The sequence below is a fragment of the Cervus canadensis genome, chromosome 10 (assembly GCF_019320065.1).
Source record: "Cervus canadensis isolate Bull #8, Minnesota chromosome 10, ASM1932006v1, whole genome shotgun sequence".
NCBI classification, from domain to species: domain Eukaryota; kingdom Metazoa; phylum Chordata; class Mammalia; order Artiodactyla; family Cervidae; genus Cervus; species Cervus canadensis.
The window spans coordinates 51,234,021-51,256,618 of record NC_057395.1 but is presented as its reverse complement, the minus strand read 5'-3'; the positions used below and the strand labels follow the sequence as shown (position 1 = coordinate 51,256,618).

Below are 22,598 nucleotides of genomic sequence, written 5' to 3'. Positions count from 1 at the left end.
CAGATTTTCAAAATTACTTAAATAGATTTGAGGAAAAGTCATCCTTTAGGGTTAACTTTTTACATCCCTATGAGTATTTATTTTATATATTTAAGTCCTTTTTCCTGTTTAGGTTGACTAACCTATTTAATCGTTTGTTGCTTTTTCCTTCTCAAAAATCTGCAATAAATATTGTATATTTTATTAGTTCTGTCATTTTTCAGTTTTTATTTCATTAATTTCTCTTTTATTCTTATTTTTTCCTGCTTTTCTTAGATTTATTTTACACTTTTTCTGTCTTCCCTAATTGAATGCTTCATTTGTGTGTTTTCATTCTTAATTAATATGTATGTAATGCTATGAAATTTTATAAACACAGCTTTAGGCATACACCATAAATGCTCCTGTAGGTAGATAGTTAGGGTGTGGTCTAAGCTATTCTGACAAAGACATACCAAAATTCTTTGGTCACAGAAAGACACAAAAATGTCCTTCCCCTGTCACATTCCATAAGTGGGGGGCTGGGGCGGGCTGGTGCTTTGCTTTGTCAGAAACCAAATTTTTCCCTTTTTTTGTGGCTCTGGCATGCTGACAGTTGCCTTCATCTGCTTGATCAGAGATGGCTCTTATCACTGGATTCTGGTTCCAGCCCCTGGGAAGGGGAAACAGAGAAAATAGTACAATTTATTTTCTAGAGGGTGGGACACAGAAGTTACTCTTCTCCCTTTTGTTCACGTCCTGTTGACTGGAATTCTTCATATGATTACACCTTGAGTATCAGAAATTAAGTCTCTAACTGGACAGCTTTGTGCTCACCTAAAAAGGAGGGATGTTCTTTACTAAGGGCAAAAAGAGGAAGAGACTAATTGATATTGGGAGAAAGGTGGTAGATTTCTGCCGCAAATGTGATTTGTTATTTTTTAGATATTTTGCAGTTTAATTTGTTGTGTTGGTTTCTGCCATATAACAGTGTGAATCAGCCATAAGTATACACATGTCCCCTCCCTCTTGAATTTCCCTTACAATTTGGTTTTGATTTTAATTTTCAAGTATTTTCCTACTTTGTTAATTTCTAGTTTTACTGCGTCATGATAAAAGAATGTTGTCTGTGCTGTTTCTCCTATGAGGAGTTTATAAAAGCTTGTGGATATTCCATAAGCCTTTGAAAAAGTTTTCTCTGTTAGTATATAGAGTTTGATTTATGCCATTTAGATTTCATTATCTATTATCATTTAGGTCTTTTATATTTTTAACTTAATTTTGCCCTATTGCATTTTGATGGCCTAAAAAGACATAAGGACCACAAGAACCACTGTGTTTATTTTTCTCTTTGCATTCTTGTACATTTTATGAGCATTGATGCTGTGTTGTTTTTGTCCTCAGGGAGAAGGCCAAGATCATTGATAAAAGTGTAATGAATCTGGGCACTCTTATTTCCCAGTTGTTGGCGGGTGCCTCATTCTAGCTCCAGCATATACAAGGGAAAAGTATCCATATTCCTAGAGCTTATTTTGACTTACATTAGGTTGAATAATAATGTTTTTCTTTAATCTGAGTGAACATTTCTGTTTTTTTACTTATTACACAGGTAATTCTGACTCGAAGGACAGAAGAGGTGAGCCATTCACCTTATGTCTCTTGTCCTTTTTACAGTATACAATATCTGTTGTGTTTCCTCTGCTCAATCTGTGTAACTTTGTGCATCTCTGGCTGTTATGTGTTTATTTTTCTTTGAATTGTTTCCATAATAACCTCATGGAGAAGAGTAACAGAAACAAATATTCATTGTTTTTAAACGTAGATATTTTTTCCGTAGTCTATAAAATGTTGGCCTTTTGTCACTTTATATGGTTTTCAGCCCTGTCTTGTAAAGTCCCTATTGCAGGAGATGCTGTGTCAGTGGTCAAAGCAGGACTGTGAAATCCCTGGTCACCAGAGAATAGAATACATGGACCCTCATGTGTAGAAGTGCACATTTCGATTAGGTTATAGTAAGGCTGCCATCATGGAGTAGGAAATGGAAACCCATTCCAGTATTCTTGCCTGGAAAATTCCATGAACAGAGGAGCCTAATGGCTTCATTCAGTCCATGGGCTCACAAAGAGTTGGGCATGACTGAGCAACTGAGCATGCACGCAAAGATACCAGTTTAAGGTAGATTATCAAACGGTCTAAGAAATGATCATACATTTGTTTGGAAAATATTAATCTGTGAAGCAATTTTTCTCATTCTGATTTCCATTTATCAAATCAGACTTCTTGAGATAGAAAATTTTCTGATTCCATTATTGAACCATGCACAGTTTTTCTGCATAAGTAAGGGAACACTTACTTGCTTATGAAGTTCTATTATGTAGAGAATATTTGAATCAGAAAAATAGACAATACTCTGTACAGCAACTATAATTTTTTTTAATATATTATGAAAGAAAAGTAGATACTCCAGCCCTTTATTTGTTGCCTGTCTACCACTGTGTTTGGTGAGGAACAATGAAGTGTTACCATATTATGTACAGATTTTGCTTGATTTTCCAGCTCTTGCTTTCTTAAACTGGGGAACTTGGTTTGACTAATGCAGTGCCCTTGTTATTCACTTTCAGTTACTGGAGTCTCACTATCAAATGTAGAACTTAATTAGATTTATGTTGCAATATATACTTGAATTTGTTCCCTAAAACTGCTCTTTTAAGCAATCTTACAGTAAAATCAAAAGTCAAAGAGGTAGGCTTCAAAATGAAACATAAGATCTGTGATTCCTTCCTGCTTCCTAATTAGTGTGTATTTTGGTGACTCAGACGGTTAAGAATCTGCCCGCAATGTGGGAGACCTGGGTTTGATCCCCAGGTAGGAACAATCCCCTGGAGAAGGAAGTAACAACCCACTCCAGCATTCTTGCCTGGAGAATTCCACAGACACAGGAGCCAGACAGGCTACAGTCTGTGGGTTCACAAAGAGTCACAACCAAGTGACTAACACTTTCACTTTCTTTTCTTACTCTTCAGCCTTTTTCTTGCCCCAGATACTATCCCTGTTATATCTACCTGACTAATATGGATTTCATTACTCTGATTAAAAAGAAATAAATTACTTTAATTATCTAGATTATTGCTAATTGTGACACGCTAAAGGTCCATCTAGTCAAAGCTATGGTTTTTCCAGTCGTCATGTATGGATATAAGAGTTGGACCATAAAGAAGACTAAGTGCTGAAGAACTGATGCTTTTGAACTGTGGTGTTGGAGAGTCCCTTGGACTGCAAGAAGATCAAACCAGTCCATCCTAAAGGAAATCAGTCCTGAATATTCATTGGAAGGACTAATGCTGAAGCTCCATTACTTTGGCCACCTGATGCGAAGAGCCAACTCATTAGAAAAGACCCTGATTCTGGGAAAGACTGAAGGCAGGAGGAGAAGGGAACGACAGAGAATGAGATGGTTAGATGGCCTCACCGACCCAATGGACATGAGTTTGAGCAAGCTCTGGGAGATGGGGAAGGATAGGGAAGCCTGATATCCTACAGTCCTTAGGGTCTCAAAGAGCTGGACCCGACTGGACGACTGAACAACAATGTAATAAATGTTTTAAGTTTAAAAAATAATTTTGTGTAACTGCCTTTAACCAAATAGGAAAACAAAGATGCATACATAGTCTCAGCCTCATATGTAATGATGATTTAGAAGTATTACTATAAATTTTGATATCACATTCTAATTTTAAAGCCAAGTGCTTTTTGACAAATGAGGCTCTTGTTTTGAAGTATCTGTATTATGTCGGGTTTGCTAAGCAAATGATGTCTTATGTAGGTGATTAAGGGTTATAAATTTTTATGTATTGATCTTTGATATGTTTTTAAACAGCAAGAGCTGGTGTTTTAATTGACAGAGCATAAAAAAATAAAAAGAGAGGAAGGGAGGCAAGCTGCTTTGCTTCCTTTCTTTCAAAGTTGAAGAAGCTGTTTAGTGGGCCAGAAAGTTCCTTCAGTTTTTAAGTAAAAATAAAAGACATATTTTTCATTTTTACCAAGAACTTTACTGATCCACATATTCACTGTTTTGTTTCACTGTCTTCTGCCATTTTTCAGACAGTTTCATAATTCCATCTTGCCCAGACTTTTATCTTTTTGAGCAAAGAACTGTCAGGTGCCTTTTATAGTCTTTCAGGGAATTGAAATTTCTTCCATTAAGAGAATTTTGTAAAGACCAAAATAAATGGAAATCTGAAGGTGCAATGTCTGATGAATACAGTGGATGAATCAGAACTTCCCAGCCAAGCTATAACAGTTTTGGCCATCAAAGAAACATGTGGTCTTGTGTTATCCTGATGGAAGGTTTTGCTTTTTCTGTTGACTAATTCCAGACGGTTTTTGTTGAGTGCTGCTTTCAGTTGGTCTAATCTGAAGCCATACTTGTTGGAATTAATCGTTTTTCTGGAAGGAGCTCATAATGGAGTACTCCCTTCCAATCCACCATGTACGCCACATTACGTTGTTTGGATGAAGACCAGCCTTTGGTGTGATTGGTAATGGTTCATTTCGCTTGCTCCACAGTCACTTCTGTTCCACATTATTGTACAGTATCCACTTTTCATCACCTGACACAATTTGTTTTAAAAATGGAACATTTTCATTACGTCTCAGTAGAGAATCACATGTGAATATACAGTCAAGAAGGCTTTTTTCCGCGTAACTTATGTGGAACCCAAACATCAAAGCAATTAGCATAACCAAGCTGGTACAGATGATTTTCAACACTTGATTTGGATATTTTTACTATGTCAGCTATCTTCCATGTGGTATAATATTATGTCTCTCGATCACTATCATCTTCAACTGGTCTTCTTGACCATCAAGCATCGTCCATCGAGAAATCTCCGACATGAAACTTCGCAAACCACTTTCGACATGTTTGATCAGTCATAGCACCTTCTCCAAACACTGCACAAATCTTTCTTTGTGTTTCAGTGGCATTTTTACCTTTCTTGAAATAATAAGTATAATATGTTGAAAATGTTGCTTTTTTCCTTCCATCTTCAGTATTAAAATATCTACACAAAAATTCACCAATTTTGATACTAAAAAAATACACGCTGACATGACAGCTGTCACAATACAGTCTTAACAAAATTGTTTCAAATGAAGTTAAAGACAACTGAGCACTACTAAAGCCATCTTACCAAAAAAACCAAACAAACTTTTTGGCCAACTCAGTAATTACTTTCTCATGTGTATTATTTATTAAATGTATTCCAAATTATTTTGGTGGAGCCAGCCTTTTCCTAATTTTGAAATATATAAGATTTACCATTTTAACCACATAGTTAGTGGCATTAAGTACATTCACATTGTTATGCAATCATCACTACCATCTGTCCCCAGAATTTTTTTTTAATCATCTCAGACTAAAACTCTGTAGCGCGTTAAGCAGTAACTCCATGTCTCTTCTTCCCCTAGCCCCTGGTAACCACTAATATACTTTTTATCTCTATAAATTTGTCTGTTCTATGTACCTTATTTAAGTGGAATCATAACATTTGTTCTTTTGTAACAAGCTTTTCTTTTAAAACATTTTCACTGGTGTTAGTTTGTGTGACTGGATGATTTGTGTAATATACAGTAATGTGTTAAACCTAATTCTAGCGTTATCTACCAAAGTACAGTGGTCATGAGTATACTCTCCAGTTGTTATTTAGTCATTGCTAGTTTGAAATCCCAATTTTATTAGTTTTGTTCTAGGGGACTCTGAGACAGAGATTTCATGTACCTGTGAGGCAGTGATGGCAGGAGTATTGGGTAGGGGGTGAGAAATAAGATGCCGTGGTATCAGAGCAGAGGTATTAGTCTGTGTGGGCTCTGGAGCTAGATCATCTGAATTTGCATATTGACTACCACTTATGGCAGGGGTGGGGGTAGGTACTTTAACTCCTCTGTCATCTTTTGCCATTTGCAAGATAGGATGGGAACAAAATTTCGTCCACGGGGTTGTCGTGAGAAATGAAGTGACATTAAACTAGTGCTGCGTGGGCATATAGCAGTTGCTCAGCAACTCCTACTACCACTGCCACTCTGTTACTCTTACTTAGATGGATGACTAAAGGATCAGGAATCTCAGCCATGCAGTCAGAATTGTGGGAACAAGGGTGTTCCACAGTATCCCAAGGCAGGGTCACACTGCAGCTTACTACCACAACTGTAGACATTAGGTCATCCTCTGTCCTGTATCTTTTAAAACAAAATTCTGCATAAACTTGTCTCATCTTACTTTTTAATGTGCTGTGTACTTAGTACTCAGTCGTGTCCGACTGTTTGCAACCTCGTGGACTATAGCCCATCAGACTCCTCTATCTATGGGGATTCTCCAGGCAAGAATACTGGAGTGGATTGCCATGCTCTCGTCCAAGGGATCTAAGACCTTATAACTGATATTTGTTAGATAGCAAGAGTACATGCTAAAATTTTTCTAACCATAAATTATTTTAAATGTAATCATTTATATAACTTGAGTTTTGTTTTGTTTTTTTTTGTTTTTTTTTTAGATCTGGAATAGTACCCAGTTAGTATTTGTGAAGGAGTTCCTGAGCTACAGAGTTCTACAACCAGGCAGGATAAACATTCTGTTGCATCCTAGAGAGGCTCCTTAAAGTTTCTCAGCTCTCAGATCAGATCACCTGCTCCCCTTGGCTTTCTCTTTCGATTCTTTTCTAGAGTTGGAATCTAGAAAGGGGCTGACATTCTTGTTAAAGAGATATCTTGAGATTATCATAGTATGTGACATTAAGTGAACTTCGTTTATAATGGCTTTCTGTTTTGGTGGTTTAGTCACTCTGTCGTGTCTGACTCTTGCCCACCAGGGCCCTCTGTCCATGGGATTTCCCAGGCAAGAATACTGGAGTGGGTTGCAATTTCCTTCTCCAGGGAGTTTTCCTGACCCAGGGATGGAACCCGGGTCTCCGGCATTGCAGGCAAATTCTTTACTGATGAGCTGCCAGGGAAGCCAAGTGGTTTTCTGTAAGCACCTTTAATAATGTATTCACTCAGCACCTATGAGATGCTGAAGATTCTGTGGGCGGGCAGTGTTCCCTGTCTCATGGAAGAAGCATGTGAACTCCAAGAATCAGAGCCTACTCAGCTACATACTATTGGATATACCATACAAAGTGCTATGAGGAGAGCTTAAAAGGCTCACTGTACATGGGGAGTGGGAAGGAGGCATGATGGTGAGTTTTGAGCAGTTTAAATTAATACAGTAACTGAGGAAAACGAGGGTGCATGAGATAGGGTAAAAGCGAGGAGACATGAAAAAGCCAGTCATGTGTTTGAGGAACTGTGCGTGGTTAACTTGCATGAGGTAAGAAGTGGTAGGAGGCAGCCTTAGTGGTGCATTGAGCTCAGGGTGTCTCCTGGTGATGTGATGGAAGGAAGGAAGATGGTCAGATTATTGTTTAAGAAAGCTAACTCCAGAGGCCTTAGGGAAGATGGATGAGTAATAGAAATTAAGGCTTCCAAATGGTTATTTGGCCCAAGACAACAGTGATTAGGTTCACCCCGGAGGTTTGGGCACTTGAGGCAACTTGATGACTTTCAGTGTTTTTAGAGCACTTTACAACCTATGAAGAAGCTCTTAAAACGATGGTGCCTTTGAGAGTTAAATATTTCTGCCAAAAAGTATGAAGACAAGACAAAAAATTGGGCCTTAGGAGTTGAGGCTAGAGGAGTATGGCCTTTACTTCACTGGTTATGTTGCAGTTGAACAAGGATCAAGACCTTGGATGATTCACTTGTCTACGTATGCTCAGTCGCTTCAGTCATGTCCAACTCTTTTGTGACCCCATGGACTGTAACCTGCCAGGCTCCTCCGACCAAGGGATTCTGCAGGCAAGAATACTGGAGTGGGTTGCCATTTATGAGCCCTTTGAATTCTATGCCCTTTGTTTTCTTGGAAACGGAGTGTAAGCAAATAGACAACTGTGGTCTGTTTTAGTACTTTTAAAATGCTGCCCTTTAAATGCTGAACTTCTGCTAGAATGGACGGTTGGGGAGTGGGGTGTTGGGGTGGGAGTGGCAGGGAATGGGCCACCGTTCCTGCCATGGCTGCATCATATAAGGACATATCTCCAGAGAGCCCAGACCAGGACAAGGCTAATAAGCACAATGAGATGATGAGTCTTTCCGGTTTGGGAGGAGCTTTTCCTAGTATGGTGACTGGATTATGAGCCTGTCTCCAAGTCTGAGATTTGATATAGGGAGCTGTAAATTCTCTCCTCTTTTATTAATAGATCTGAGTCTCCTTCCCTCACACAGGGCTGGGACATCTTTACTATCTGTATTGTCTTTAACTGTATTTTAAAAAACATGGGTATAATTCAGATGTCAAGAGGTAAAATCTGACTTTAATGATAGAGGACTGTTCTGGCCTGAAAGCTTGGGAGAGAAAATGTTTTTCCAGCAAACTCATAGAAAAAGAGATCAGATTTTGGTTACCAGAGGTGGGGAGTAGGGGGAGGAGGAATTGGATAAAGGCAGTTAGTTCTAGGGATGTACATAATGAGCACTTGTTATTGTCGTTCAGTCACTAAGTTTTGTCCAACTCTTTGTGAACCCATGGGCTGCAGCCTGCCAGGCTTGCCTGTCCTTCACTATCTCCTGGAATTTGCTCAGACTTGTGTCTATTGAGTCAGTGATTCCATTCAACCATCTCATCCTCTATTGCCCCCTTCTCCTTTTGCCTTCAGTCTTTCCCAGCATCAGGGTCTTTGCCGATGAGTCAGCTCTTCACATCAGGTGGCCAAAGTATTAGAGCTTTAGCAACAGTCCTTCCAATGAATATTCATGGTTGATTTCTTTTAGAATTGACTGGTTCCATCTCCTTGCTGTCCAAGGGATTCTCAGGAATCTTCTCTAGCACCACAGTTAGAAAGCATCAGTTCTTTGGCACTTAACCTTCTTTATGGTCCAACTCTCACATCTATGCATGACTACTAGAAAAGCCATAGCTTTGACTATACAGACCTTTTTTGGCAAAGTGATGTCTCTGCTTTTGAATATGCTGTCTAGGTTTGCGGTAGCTTTTCTTCCAAGGAGCAAGTATCTTTTAACTTCATGGCTGCAGTCACTGTCTGCAATGATTTTGGAGCCCAAGAAAATAAAATCTGCCACTGTTTCCATTTTTTTCCCCATCTATTTGCCATGAAGTAATGGGACTGGATGTCATGATCTTAGTTTTTTTAATGTTGAGTTTTAAGCCAGCTTTTTCACTCTCCTCTTTAAGTTTCATCAAGAGGCTCTTTAGTTCCTCTTCACTTTATACCATTAGGGTGGTGTTATCTTCGTGTTTGAGGTTGTTGATATTTCTCCTGGTAGTCTTGACTCCAGCTTATGACTCATCCATCCCAGCATTTCACATGATATACTCTGCATATAAGTTAAATAATCATGGTGACAATATACAGCCTTGACGTACTCCTTTCCCAATTTGAAACCAATCCGTTGCACCTGATCTGGTTCTATCTATTGCTTATAAGTAGCACTACTGTATGTTAAATACAAAAGTTAAGAGAATAAATTCTAAGTGTTCTCATTGCAAGAAAAAATTTTTTTCTATATATTTAATTTGTGTCCGTATAAATCATGGATGTTCCCTAAATTTACTGTGATAATTGTTTCATGATGTAAGTCAGATCATCATCCCATACACCTGAAACTTACTTTCTGTGAATTGCACTGCTCTGGGTACCTCATGTAAGTGAGCTCATACCGCATCTGTCCTTTTGTGACTAACTTACTCACTTAGCTTAGTGTCTTCAAGATTCATCCCTATAATGTAACATATGTTTCCTTACTTTTTAAGGCTAAAAATATTTCATTGTATACGTATGCCACATTTTGCTTATCCATTCATCTGTCAGAGGACATTTAGTTGCTTCTACACTTTAGCTATTGTGACTAATGCTGTTACGAACATGGATATTCTTTTGAGCATATACCCGAAAGTGGAATTGCTGAATCATAAGGTAATTCTATTTCTTTTAGAATTGCCATACTGTTTTCCACAGCAGCTACACCATTTTTACTTTTCTACCAATGCTAGCCAACACTTTTCTAGGACCTTTTGTAATAGCCATCCTGATAAGTGTGAGATTGCTCCTCATTTTATAGTGGCTATTTTAAATTGATACAGGGTCCTCTTGCACAAATTGCAGTATACTTTGAAGATTTACCCTATTTTTTTTTTTTTTACCCTATTTTTTATATTACCTCTTCTGTCCTTGATGTTTGTGACAGTCTCCTGTAGGACTCTGGTTGAACTTTGCTCTGGAGCACTGAGGGGATTGGAATGTGCTCACAGTAGGGTAATGGCATTGTGAATATGTTAAGAATTCTTATCTTTTAGTGATGTATACTGAAGTAACTACAGTTGAAATGATATGTCTCAGATTTGCCTTAATATATGCAACGGGTATAGACCAGTGGTTCTCAGTTCAGGGTGACTTTTCCCCTAGAAAACACTTGGCAACGTCTGATGGTGATTTTTGGGCTTCCCCTGGTGGTTCAGTTGTTAAAGAGTCCACCTGCAGTGCAGGAGGCCCATGTTCAACCCCGGGTCAGGAAGGTTCCCTGGAGAAGGAAATGGCAACCCACTCCAGTATTCTTGCCTGGAAAATCCCATGGACAGAGGAGCCCGGCAGACTACAGTCCATGGGATCACAAAGAGTAGGACATGACTTAGCGACTTAACCACAGAAGCTGATTTTGGTCATCACAATTAAGGGTTTTCTACTGGCATCTAGTAGCTAGAGACCAGAGATGTTGTTAAACATCCTATGGTGCACACGACAACCCCTTACAACAGAGAATTAGTTATCCCACAGTGTTAATTAGTGTGCAGCTGAGAAACCCAGGCCTAGTAAAGATGAAAAAACTGGCATGTGATGATACTGTTGCAGTGAAAAGATAAGTGCATAGGGATTTATTGTAGTGTTCTCTTTTCCCCTGTGGGAGTTTGCAAGTTTTCCATAATAAGGTATAAAATATATATGGAGCTTCTATTTTTTTATATATATTTAATAAAGGAGCCATCAGCACACTTCCTTTCTGTATAGAGCACTGTTTTTCCAACTGAACCAGGATTAGATACCGACAAGCTGTGGTTGGTGAGCCTTTGGTTAAATACCCTGCTACCTCAGAGCCTACTTTTATCCCTAGTCCTGGTTGACTCTGAGTTTGAGGTGTTTCTCGGCCCAGGTTGGTAGAACTAGTACTACCTCTCAACTGGAGTTTCTTTAGCTCTCATCTCTTTAGCAGTCTAATTCCATCTGCTTTGTCTTCCACAAATCCCTCAAAGTTTCTGGTCTACTGATGCCACTCTATTTCTTCTATCATTTCAGTGTCCTTTTGGCAAGAGAAAAAAATAAAATTGTGGATTCAGCCCACTTATCTTGAGCCAGATGTCTTCTAATTACCTTCTTTTAATACCTGATATACAGCCCTCTGTGATTGGCATTGAACTGAGACATAATATGGTGATAAGTCATTAATTCTTTTATTCATTCACTCAGTGTAGTCCATCTAGTGTTTGTTCAGCACCCACTATGTGTGAAATTCTGTGCTAGGTGTTAAGCATATGGTGAGAAGCAAAGCAAGTATATAATCCTTGCCTTTATGGAATTTAGGGTATAAAGGAGGGATACTCATAATCAACTTTACTCAAATAAATACTGAATGTGAGGGGTATTTTCAAAGGAAATAATAGTGTTCTGTGCAAATAAAAAAAAAATAGCTAACATTGACTGTGTATGTAATTGTGTGCAAGTAACTGTGCCAAGAACTTTACGTGGATAATCTCATTTAATCTTTAGAATAACTAATTTTAGAGATAGGGAAACTAAGACTTACCTAATTTAATATTAAGTCAGAAAAGACCTCTCTGGAAAAAGTAATACTTGAAATGAGAACTGAATGACTAGGGAGTTCAGTTTAGTTCAGTCACTCAGTCATGTCCGACTCTTTGCGACCTCATGGACTGCAGTACTCCAGGCCTCCCTGTCCATCACCAACTCCCAAAATTTACTCAAACTCCTGTCCATTGAGGCGGTGATGCCATCATCTCATCCTTTGTTGTCCCCTTCTGCCTTCAGTCTTTCCCAGCACCAGGGTCTTTTCAAATGACTAGGAGTTAGCCAGGTCAAGAATGGAGGAACGCTAAATACAGCAGAAGGAATAGGGTTCAAAGGCCCAAGGAAAAAGTGAACCCAGCATGGAAGGCTGCCAATGACTGAAGTTTAGTGAGCAATGAAAGAGTGGAGAAGACAGAAAAAGCAGGGGCTAAATGGGGGAGGTTGTTACGGGCCAAGGTAAGGATATTAGATTTTAGTCTAAAGGCCTGGGAAACCTTGGAAGGTTTTACGTAAGTGGAGACTATGATCTGATTTGCTTTCTTCAAGATCACTGTCCCTGCTTTGTGGAAAATGGACTGGCAAGGGACAGTGGCTTATTGTGATTCAGATGAGAAAGGACAAAGATTTAGACTAGAGTGATAGCAACAGAAGGGAAAAAAGGCAGACAAATTTGAGGTGTTGGTTTTAGTACCAAGACATTACTTGCAGGGACTTCCCTGGTGATCCAGTGGTTTAAAATCTGTCTTGCAATGCAAGGGACGGAGGTTCAATCCCTGGTCAGGGAATGAAGATCCCGCATGCCACAGAGCAACTAAGCCCACGCCCCACAACTAAGACACAACGCAGCCCAAAAAATACGATGAGAGACTATTTTTAAAAACAAATAAAATATTACTTGCAGCTGAGTTGCATATAGAAGATAAGCCTAAGGAAGAAATTAAGGGAATTCTTACATTTCTTAGGTGAACAATAGGGTGGATGGATGGCAGTGCTAACTACTGAGTTACTGGTGAAGGAAATTTTTTTAAATGCAGGAAGGTGGCATTGCCTGTGAAATTTAAAGTAGAGGTAAGATCGTTTCAGAAAAGTTTGAAGAAAAGTCTGACCAAGCAGTGCAGATGTGGAAATTGCTAGCATATAACTTGAGCTTCCAGCCTGATCTGATCAACTGGATGAGTATTGAGAAGAGTGCCAAGGACAAAGCCCTGAGTAAATCAGACATTTAAAGTTCTGTGTGAGAAAAGGAACAACTGATAAGGGAAGATATGAAGCAGCCAAGGGACAGAAAGAAGAAGTTTCTCGTGGAAACTGAAGAGAAGAAAGTTCTTCAAAAAGGAGGGAATAGTCAGCCAGTTTGAGTGCTCATTTTAATATGAGATTCACATACCAGGGTATGTTTGAAAACTGCCATCAACGAAGAAGCATGCTATGATATTTCCCATCTCTTTAAAAACAGACAAACTTTCCATCCTGCCTCTGCCTCCAGCTGCTGCTTTTCTCTGCATCTCTTGATGATGAACGTCCTCACCTCAGATAAGGAATCGGTGTCTCACTGTCTTTTCTTTCCATCTTTATTTCATTCCATTTGGGCTTTCTCAATAACTTAACTGAAACCAGTCTTTTGAAAAGGTTACCAATAACTGCCCTCTTGTCAAATTAAGTTTCACTTCTCTGTTTTCATACTACTTAATCTGTCTATAGTATTTGACTGAGTTGATTACTCCCACCATCTTGAAAAACTCTTCTTGGCTTTCATGACACCACATTCTCCTGGGTTACCTCCTGCATTAACACTGCTACTTACAAGTTAGTTTGACTACCTGATCTTTTTAAGAATGTAAGTCTGTTTATATATCTCCCCTGTTCAAACCCCTCCAGTCGCATAGTGTTTCTCATCACATTCAGAATTAAATCCACACTCATTACCATGGAGTGCAAAGTCTTCTCATTCCTGCCCACCTCTCTAGCCACATCTTGTACCAAAACTGGTCTTTGTGCTCTTTCTTGAACCCACCAAACTGTTAAGGACTCTTACGCTCACTAGTCCCTGGGCCTAGAAAGCTCTTTGCACAGACCTTTTTATGATACACTTCTTCACATTATTTACACCTCTGCTCAGTATAACTACTTCAGACCTTCCAAGACTACTCTAATTTAGCCAGCCACTGCCCTCTCCCAAAGCCCATCACTCTGTATTCCCTTACCCTTCTTTTTATCATGTATCTTATCTCTGAAATTGTTTATGATCAGTTTTCTCCTTCTTCCCCCAGAATGTCAGCTCTCTTGTCAGTTGTCTGTTTAATCACTTCTCTATTCCCAGTGAATGGAACAGTGTCTGGCATACAGTGTGGGTCCATAAGTATTTTTTGGATGAATGCTAGTAAGAGGTTGAATCAGATGAGGGTGGGAATGTTTCCGTTGGATTCGGCAACATGCTATTTGTTGGTGTCCTTCATGAGGAATTTAAAGGGTGCACTCAGGGTAGGTGTCAGAGCAAAACAGTGTGGAGTACCCAGAGGTAAGAGGTTAGAGAAGACAACTGTTTTATAAGATAACTGTTGTGAGAAGCTAACTGTGAAGAGAGACATGGGACTGGCTGTTGGTGGTAGGAAGAAGATCAATGAGATCAAGAAGACAGATATTTGAGGTGACAGTAACAGATGTAATACAGACCACATGTGACAGGATTGACTTTTACATGGAGGGATCTGCTGCAGAGGGCAGAAAGTGATACTGCTAGAAAAGATGGAAAATGGTGAAGATAGTTACAAATTCATGCTGGTCATGTAGTTCATGGCAGGGGCATGAAAGTGCAGGAGGAGGGTGAGGCTCATTATGGGTGGAAAGGAAGCCAGGCCCTGTGGAATGGGGGGCAGAGTTTCTGTATCTCCTCCAGGCCAGATGTTGCTGTAGTTGGGGTCCTGGTGGAAAGAGGTAGAAAACGATGACTGTGGAAAGAGGTAGAAAAGAATAACCAGCAGTTTTAGACACACAGTGCTTAAAGATCCAATAATGTCTCCTTGCTTTAATCAGGAACAATATTCTCTGTTCCAGGAAACTATTTGCATTTATGGTAGGAAAATTGTCCTTTTTCCTTTCTCTCCCATCTTCATGGAGCCCACTGAGCCTGGGAGAAAGTACACTGTTGGGCCTAAACCCCAGCTTGCTATCAGGATTGGATGTGTTCATGCTTTAAAATATTTGAGTATTTCTTACATGCGGAGCGCTGGTTTTGTCTTAGGCTCTGTAGCAATGAAAGAAGCAGTCTCTGCCTTCAAAGAACTTTCATTCTAATGTAGGAAAACGGAGACTAAACATAACATATGATAAGTCAGGTCGGGTGGGCATGTCACCCTAGGCCTTTACCCTGCTCTACCCTCCTCTTCACCCAGTAACCCTGGGCTGGCACTCTTTTCTTTTCTCCCTCTTTTCCTCCCCGTGCCCAGCCATCTGTCAATACATAAGCATTTGGAAGAGTTGTTCTTCCTCATCTGAGTGTTTCCCTGAGCAGCAGACTCAAGCCTTCCATTACCTACAGTGGTTAACAACATGTTTTGTTCTCTTGATTTCAGATGAGACGCCAATTATTGCAGTGATGGTGGCCCTGTCCTCTCTGCTAGTGATCGTGTTTATTATCATAGTTTTGTACATGTTAAGGTGAGCATGCTGATGCTTCTGCATTCTTGTGGACTCTGTTTCAGTACCCCCGGTTCTGGATAAGCCCACAAGTCCAAAAGACAGTAGGATAAGGACAATGAATGGGATAGAGGGAATGACTCATGGTAGCGTTCCTAAGATTAAAATTCTGCTTAAAAATGTTTTTAAAATTTTATATAGTCTTAAAACCCAGCCCCTTCCTTTTGCTTCCATCTGTCCCAAGTCCAGTCCTTCAACTCCAGTTCATCCTAAAGCCCAGGACTGTGGTTTAGAGCTTGAGGGAAGATGCCACAGTCTGTTGTTACTGATCGGCATTTTAAGGTCTTCAGATCTAGCCCTATTGAAACAACCCCTGAAAGCACCCCAGTGGAAATTATGTGTTCAGTAAAGGTCTACTTTATTTCTTGTTGGGGCTTTGACCCCAAACCCCTCTAGGGCCCCTGACTCAGCATGCTGAACGGAACCATGTAAGCAACAGGGTTCCTCTTCCTGACTTTCTTCCAGGGTCTTCTAGATGATACTCCTCAAACAGGGAGCAAAAGCCAGGAAGGGAAACCCAAGGGAGGGAAGTGGGAGGTACATTTGTTCTTTTCCTACTGGAGTCCCTGCCCTGACTGAGTTTAACTCTGTCCTTATTTTTGGCTTAAGCTGCTCTGGGCTCCCTCTGTTCTTCTGTATGGATAAAGAGAGGGGAACCGCGTACACCCCTATAGTTTGTCTTGTGTCTCCTATCTTTCTGGAGGAGACTTGTGGCCAGACCTGTGCCAACAAGTCTGAAGCTCTGAGTTTCTCTCTTATTACACCCAGAAAGTACCAGGGTTTTTGTTTGATACTCTTTTATCTCCCTCCACTTTATTATACCCACATATCCTACCCAGTGTCTCTACCTGTGATTTGCAGCAAATCCTGGAACTGGAACTGTGCAGAGGAGCCATTCCAACGAGAACATCCTGTGGGGTCTCCTGGGTTGAATTGTAGTGTGCTCAGCAGGAGCACACCGAGGTGCTCCATCTCCACTGGAGCTGCCTCAGTGTGTAAAGGCTGAATTGATAAGTGGAACTACAAACCGGTGATTGGTCTCTCTGACTCCATGCTTAGTGTTTCACTGTGAACATTTTCTCATTAGGTTTAAGAAATACAAGCAAGCTGGGAGCCATTCCAATTCTTTCCGCTTATCCAATGGCCGCACTGAGGATGTGGGTAAGACACCCCTGAATGACATGGGGGACTTTCATGGAGAAGAAAAATCAAGAAAATAGGAGTTTCCCTATCCTAAAAGAAAAAAAGAACTGAGAGCAGCACTAGTGTTTAATGCCTGGCCCATAAGCTCAAGCCCATAATTTGGTCTCCAGAGAAAGGCTGTGTCCCAAAGGCACCTGACCAACCTTCCCCCTTATGCACTGCAGAACCCCAGAGCGTACCACTTCTGGCCAGGTCCCCAAGCACCAACAGGAAGTATCCGCCCCTGCCTGTGGACAAGCTGGAAGAGGAGATTAACCGGAGAATGGCTGATGACAATAAGCTCTTCAGAGAGGAATTCAACGTGAGTTCTTTGCTGAGGCTGGTGTGTCAGCAGGGAGAAAGGCAGACCTAAGGTCAAGCCTTTTGAGTGATGGGGTAGAAAACAGGTTTCTAATGGGTTCAGAGGTGTGAAATTTTTACCAGGTTCATCTGACTTCTTTCCTATGTGATCATGGACAGGAAATGAAAAAAAAAAAAATTGCCTTGCCTCCCTCATCTACCCATCTATCCATTCATTCATCATTGCGTCTGTTACTTTTGTTTACTTATCCAGAATCTAACATATGTGAGGTGCCAGGGTTTTTCAAGGGGAGCAAAAGCAGATAGTCCCTGCATTCAGGGAACTTGGTGTGTAAGTTCAAACAGAGTATAGAACATGAAGAACTGGAGGACATGAAGAACTAGTGCTGAGGCATGGGAACCTATATTAAGAGGTATAGCCTTTAGAGTCTAGAGCCAAGGGCTCCCAGGGTATCTTGAGTAGACAATAGGAGGAAGTAATTGTGGAAAATGAGGACCATGGCAGATTGCAGGGCACAGGCCTCATCTTGGGTAGCATTTACATTTGTATGTTTTATAACTCCCTCAAGAAAGCAGACCATGTTTGTGAATCTACCAGTTGCTGATCCCAGTCCACTAATTCAGAATTTACTTTAAAAAAAAAAACAATGTTTTAATTGAGACCCACTCATAGGCAAGGGCATTGGGGAAAGGCAGATGGGGAACATTCCAGGTACTGGGAATATCAGAATCAATCTGTCGGTAGTGACGGTGGGTGAGGGAAGACACATTCAAAGAATAATGAAAGCTGTGAGTGGCTGAAAGGCAGAGACTTGAGGGAGATGAAAATGTAGAAGACTGAGCCAGACTGTAGATCCTGTAGACTGTCATGAGGGAGGTGGAAAGCCACAGACCAGCCAGGTTTATATTTTGAAAAAAATGACTCAGACTGGTGGTTAGGGAATAGCCAGGATAGAAAAGAAAATGGGGAGACCAGGATAGAAACAGGAAATACAGTTAGGGGCTGCAACAGTTAGACCAGAGGTGCTGATCAGATGGATGTAAAGTGGTAATGATTAGGGAGACGGAAGTGGATTTGAGGACACAAAAACAGTTCCAGAATTGGCTAATTCATCAACCTGGGCATTGCTGAACTTTCCAGAATTGGCTAATTCATCAGCCTGGGCATTGCTGAACTCTCAGTCTCATTTATACCTTTCCACTCAGCCATGTGTCAGCCCTCTTTCTTTGGCTGGGTCCCCTCATGATGCCAAAATGGCTTCCCCGGGAATTCCCTGGTGATCCAATGATTAGGACACTGCATGTTCTGTGCTGAGGGCCTGGGTTCAGTCCTTGGTTGGGGAGCTAAGATCCCATAAACCATGCAACACAGCACCCCCCCCCGCCCCCCCCAGCCAAAAGTAATGGTTGCCCTAGTTGTAGGCACAAATGGAGATAAACAGTTCCAGGGGGAAAAGGGTGAGTGTTTCTTCCTGTGTGTTTCCTTTTATTAGTGAGGAAAACTCTCCCAAAAGCTTCTGGGGACTTACCTGGTTACATATTCTTTCATAAACTAGTCACAGGCAAGGGAGAAATAGACTTACTGCAGCTGGTGGAGACCAATCCATATTATTCCTGTGTCATGTAGATGGGTGGATAACCCATAGAATGGGAGCTCTTGTAGCAAGGAGGAAAAGAGGAATGATTATTGGGTGGGTAGGTCACCACTCATATTTGCTCCACCACTAAAGGGCTTGGAGTGGAGAGTGATGTGGTCAGAGTTACAGTCTGAGAAAATCACTAGCTACAATTTGGAGAATAGATGGGAGGGAAGCAAGAGGTGAAGCAGAAGACCATTTACCATGGAAGAGTTAAGTAATAACTTGGACCCCTTTTTCTGGCTGTTAGAAGAACACCACCATTTAATACTCGTTGTTGATTAAGAACATTTCACCTTATCCCACAAGATAGCACCCTAGCCTCAACACTATAGCTAGGTCTCCAGTAGGCATTCTGTTGTTTTGTAACTGTGGTGTAAGCTACTTCTGAGTAATGAGTATGTAACCTTGTAGCCATATTTTTTCTGTGAAATGAGTTCTTTGTTTGGAGATAATTCCCTGAGATCCCGTAACAAATATCTGGGTAGAGGTGGCGTTCCTCAGAGGCACAGTAGGCAAGTTCAGATAGGTATTGTGACAGCCAGTTGCTGTGCCACCGTGGCCACATATGTGCAGTTGGGGTGGTGAGGGAAAGAGCCGATCAGCATCTCTTGGCTTCTTGCAGTGAGTGCCATCTGGTGAGCATACACAGGGAGCGTAATATCTATTTCCTGTCTTTCTTGTCCCAGTTATCTGCTACCCAGGGGTCAGCTTAGATCTTGATATCCAGTGAAGTGGATAGTGTGATACCTTGCTTGAAGTTCTGTTCACCAGGTGAATTTCTCTTTTATTCAGAGTGATACCTAAGTAGATTATCCCATAGCAGTCTACCTCCAGAATGGGCTAGCGTGACTCACAGAGCCATTTGTACACTAGGCTGGACTTTTTTCTCCTTTAGTCAACTGTTAGTATCATCAGGAAGTCAGTGGAGTCTATTGAAGGAGTGGGTGTGTGGCATGTGTTCTGTACACATCAATTTCAGCTGAATTCTGGACATTTCCCAATTTAGAGCTTATAGACTTACATAATACTAAGTTTGGGCTTCCCAGGTGGCTCAGTGGTAAAGAATCAGCCTGCCAATGCAGGAGACGTGGGTTCAGTGTCTGAATCAGGAAGATCCCCTGGAGAAGGAAATGGCAACCCACTCCAGTGTTCTTTTTTTATTTTGCTTTATTTGGCTGTGTCAGGTCTTGGTTGCAGCATGCAGAATATTTGATCTTCATTGTAGCATGCAGGATCTTTTTAGCTGTGGCGTGGGAACTCTTAATTGTGGCATGTGGGATCTTGTCCCCTGACCAGGATCAAACCCAGGCTCCCTGCATTGGGAGTGTGGAATCTTAGCCACTGACTACCAGGGAAGTCCCCCCACTCCAGTATTCTTGCCCGGAAAATGCCATGGACAGAGGAGCTTGGTGGGCTATAGTCCACGGGGTTGCCAAAGAGACACAACTGAACGACTGAGCAACACTAAGTTTATAATGAGCAGTTAAAGTCATGGATATCTAGTGTCCCATGGCCAGGCTTACATCATTACCAGAGCCCAATGCTAAACTAGGAGCATGATGTTGCTGACAGGATCAGGATCTTGTCCCCAAATTCTGAGGTTTTTTCATTACAGTTCTCCTGCTCAGCTTTACCCAGAGACGCTTAGGGCCCCCAAAATCTACCAGAATTCATTTCTCTGGCCTGGATCAGCTAGAAAGCCTTCTCTTTTCAGATCACTCAACAAATGAGTCAGAGCAGGACACCAGCATGAGATGTGTTGTCTCCAAAATCTGCAATGGCCCAGCAAGCATCACTCCTCCTCCTTGAAGTGGGCGGAGGTTGGAGGCACAGGGGCAAGGACGGTGACGTGCTATGGGCCTTTGACTTTCAGAAAACTTGGCCTAGGTGGCAAGACACGATATTTTTATTTTTATGTCTATCATGTACGTCTAAGATACATAATATCCTGTTCTTCAAGTTCTGTTAGCTTCTTACCAGCATAGTTGTCAGGGTGATGTCCTATGAAACTAAGACAAAACCTCAATGAACCAGCTCACAGCAGAGAGGTCAGGATGATTGATCACTGAAAGCTGCTCCTGCCATGAGGAGGGGAACTGCGTCATGTAGTCTTTGCATCGTAGAGGAAAAAATAAGTACACCTGCCTTATTAATAGTGAAATTCCAGGTACCAGGGGTTGTATTAACCTTTAGGAAGGCGAGCACACATGGAAAAGCAACTGCAGTCTGCAGCTCCACATGATTTGTGTTTGCTATTATACTGACGTCCCTAAAAGCTGTCATCTCATCTATTTGGTAACTTACATGGGGAGTAATAGGAAGCATCAGAATAGTTAATACTAGCAGTTACAGAGCACTTGCTTCATGCCATCACTAAACTCACACATGTAAATGGGTTATCTCATTGTTACCCACAACTTTTAAGTCTCCTATAGCAGCTAGGATCTCTGTGACTTGCCTCGGACCTAGCTTTTTGATAAAGGGAGATTATTACTCCAGCAGCTTGCATTTGTTTTGGAGGTCATGGTGTGGCCTCTGAAGCTTTTTTCATCTCACTAGGATCAAGAAGCCCATTTTGGTGTCAGTTCCTCCTTCTAAAAGATTCAGGTGCTTTCCTCACCAATGTGCACCCTCTATTAAGGCATGCATTATAGATCCCATTAAGGACATGGTGAAGATATCAGTAAGAAAGAAGGTTGAACCTGTTGGATCCCCTATAACACTGATCTCTAGTTTGTGCTAAGGGCTTTCTAGCTTTTCATTGAACCCAGCTTTCAGTCCAGGTTCCCACTGGCCACTCCACCACTAGAATTGTGGTCAATTTCCTAAGCAGGTACACTAACTGCAGAAGTTCAGTTAACCATGCCATAACTAGAAATCTGGCCCTATTCAAAAATTAGAATTAGATCCTTCCTTGATCTAATGTCCTCAAAATCTATATCAACAGTTAATCCGATGGTTTTTGAAGATCCAACTCAGTGAATTCCTGCAGTTTATTCTGAGTGTTAGTTCTTTGCTTTTCTACCTTCTTTATGTATATTTCCTCCAGATTGTGTTATGCTTGCATCCTGATTATCCATGAACAATGAGAGCTGGGTTATGGGGCAGTTTTCATCATGAAAGCAGGATGCAGTGAAGAGCATAATAGAGATTTTTAGAAGTTGGTTTTCTCCAACTGTTCTGTTTCATTTTTGCATCATTTCAATTATCTCACTTGATAATTGAAGAGATAATTATCTCACTAGATAATTGAAAGCCTTGTCTTTCACATGACCAACCAAGGAAAGATGTGAATTCCATTGGCAATCAGTAAAATTCTGAAACCTTAACTTTTGGTTCAGCAAATACATAGCACAGTCATAGAAGGGCCCTGAGTTTTATGCTATCTTTGGAGATGAATATTTGATGTTGGAGCTGGTCTTTCTCTTGTTTTGTTGTCTAAAATTGTTAGGAATAATTCTATTACTTGGTTTCAGTGTCTCTCGCCTCCTTTGAATTGGGACTCCCCTCTCCCTAAATTTCTTCACCATCAGCTGGAACACATCCCAGGTGATCGCAAGGCAGTAACTGAAACAACTGTTGTAGAGCCACGAGGTATTAGTGGCTTGCTCTTGTCATAATGAAAATTGACTAACAGTTCCTTTCCCTTCATCTGAACTTGGTGATTAGGTTCACATCACCCACATTTCCCCCATCAGTCTCTCACTTACAACCCCACCCTCTGTTACTAACTGCTAAGTGAGTTTAAAAACAAGAGAAGTCATGTCAATTAAGCAAAAAATTAAAACCATCAATTGGGAAGATACTGGGGAAGCTGGCAGAATCAAAAGATGAGACAGACAACCAGCCCTTGGACAGAGCAGATCCTGTCTTGGTGGTTCTGGGCCCTCTA

General features: G+C 41.0%; 1 protein-coding gene across 5 annotated transcripts in view; it reads left to right on the top strand.

Annotated features, from left to right (window-relative positions):
- PTPRA (protein tyrosine phosphatase receptor type A) overlaps positions 1-22,598 on the top strand; it is a 164,100-nt gene that overhangs the window by 103,096 nt on the left and 38,406 nt on the right. For 3 of the 5 annotated variants that reach the window (XM_043478397.1, XM_043478395.1, XM_043478398.1), the window contains 4 exons: positions 1,568-1,594; positions 15,440-15,524; positions 16,651-16,724; positions 16,931-17,067. In XM_043478397.1, coding sequence (XP_043334332.1) covers positions 1,568-1,594; positions 15,440-15,524; positions 16,651-16,724; positions 16,931-17,067 — 323 coding nt within the window. Of the gene's footprint in view, positions 1-1,567; positions 1,595-15,439; positions 15,525-16,650; positions 16,725-16,930; positions 17,068-22,598 lie in introns of those variants that run through there. The other 2 variants (XM_043478396.1, XM_043478399.1) reach the window with 1 other exon arrangement.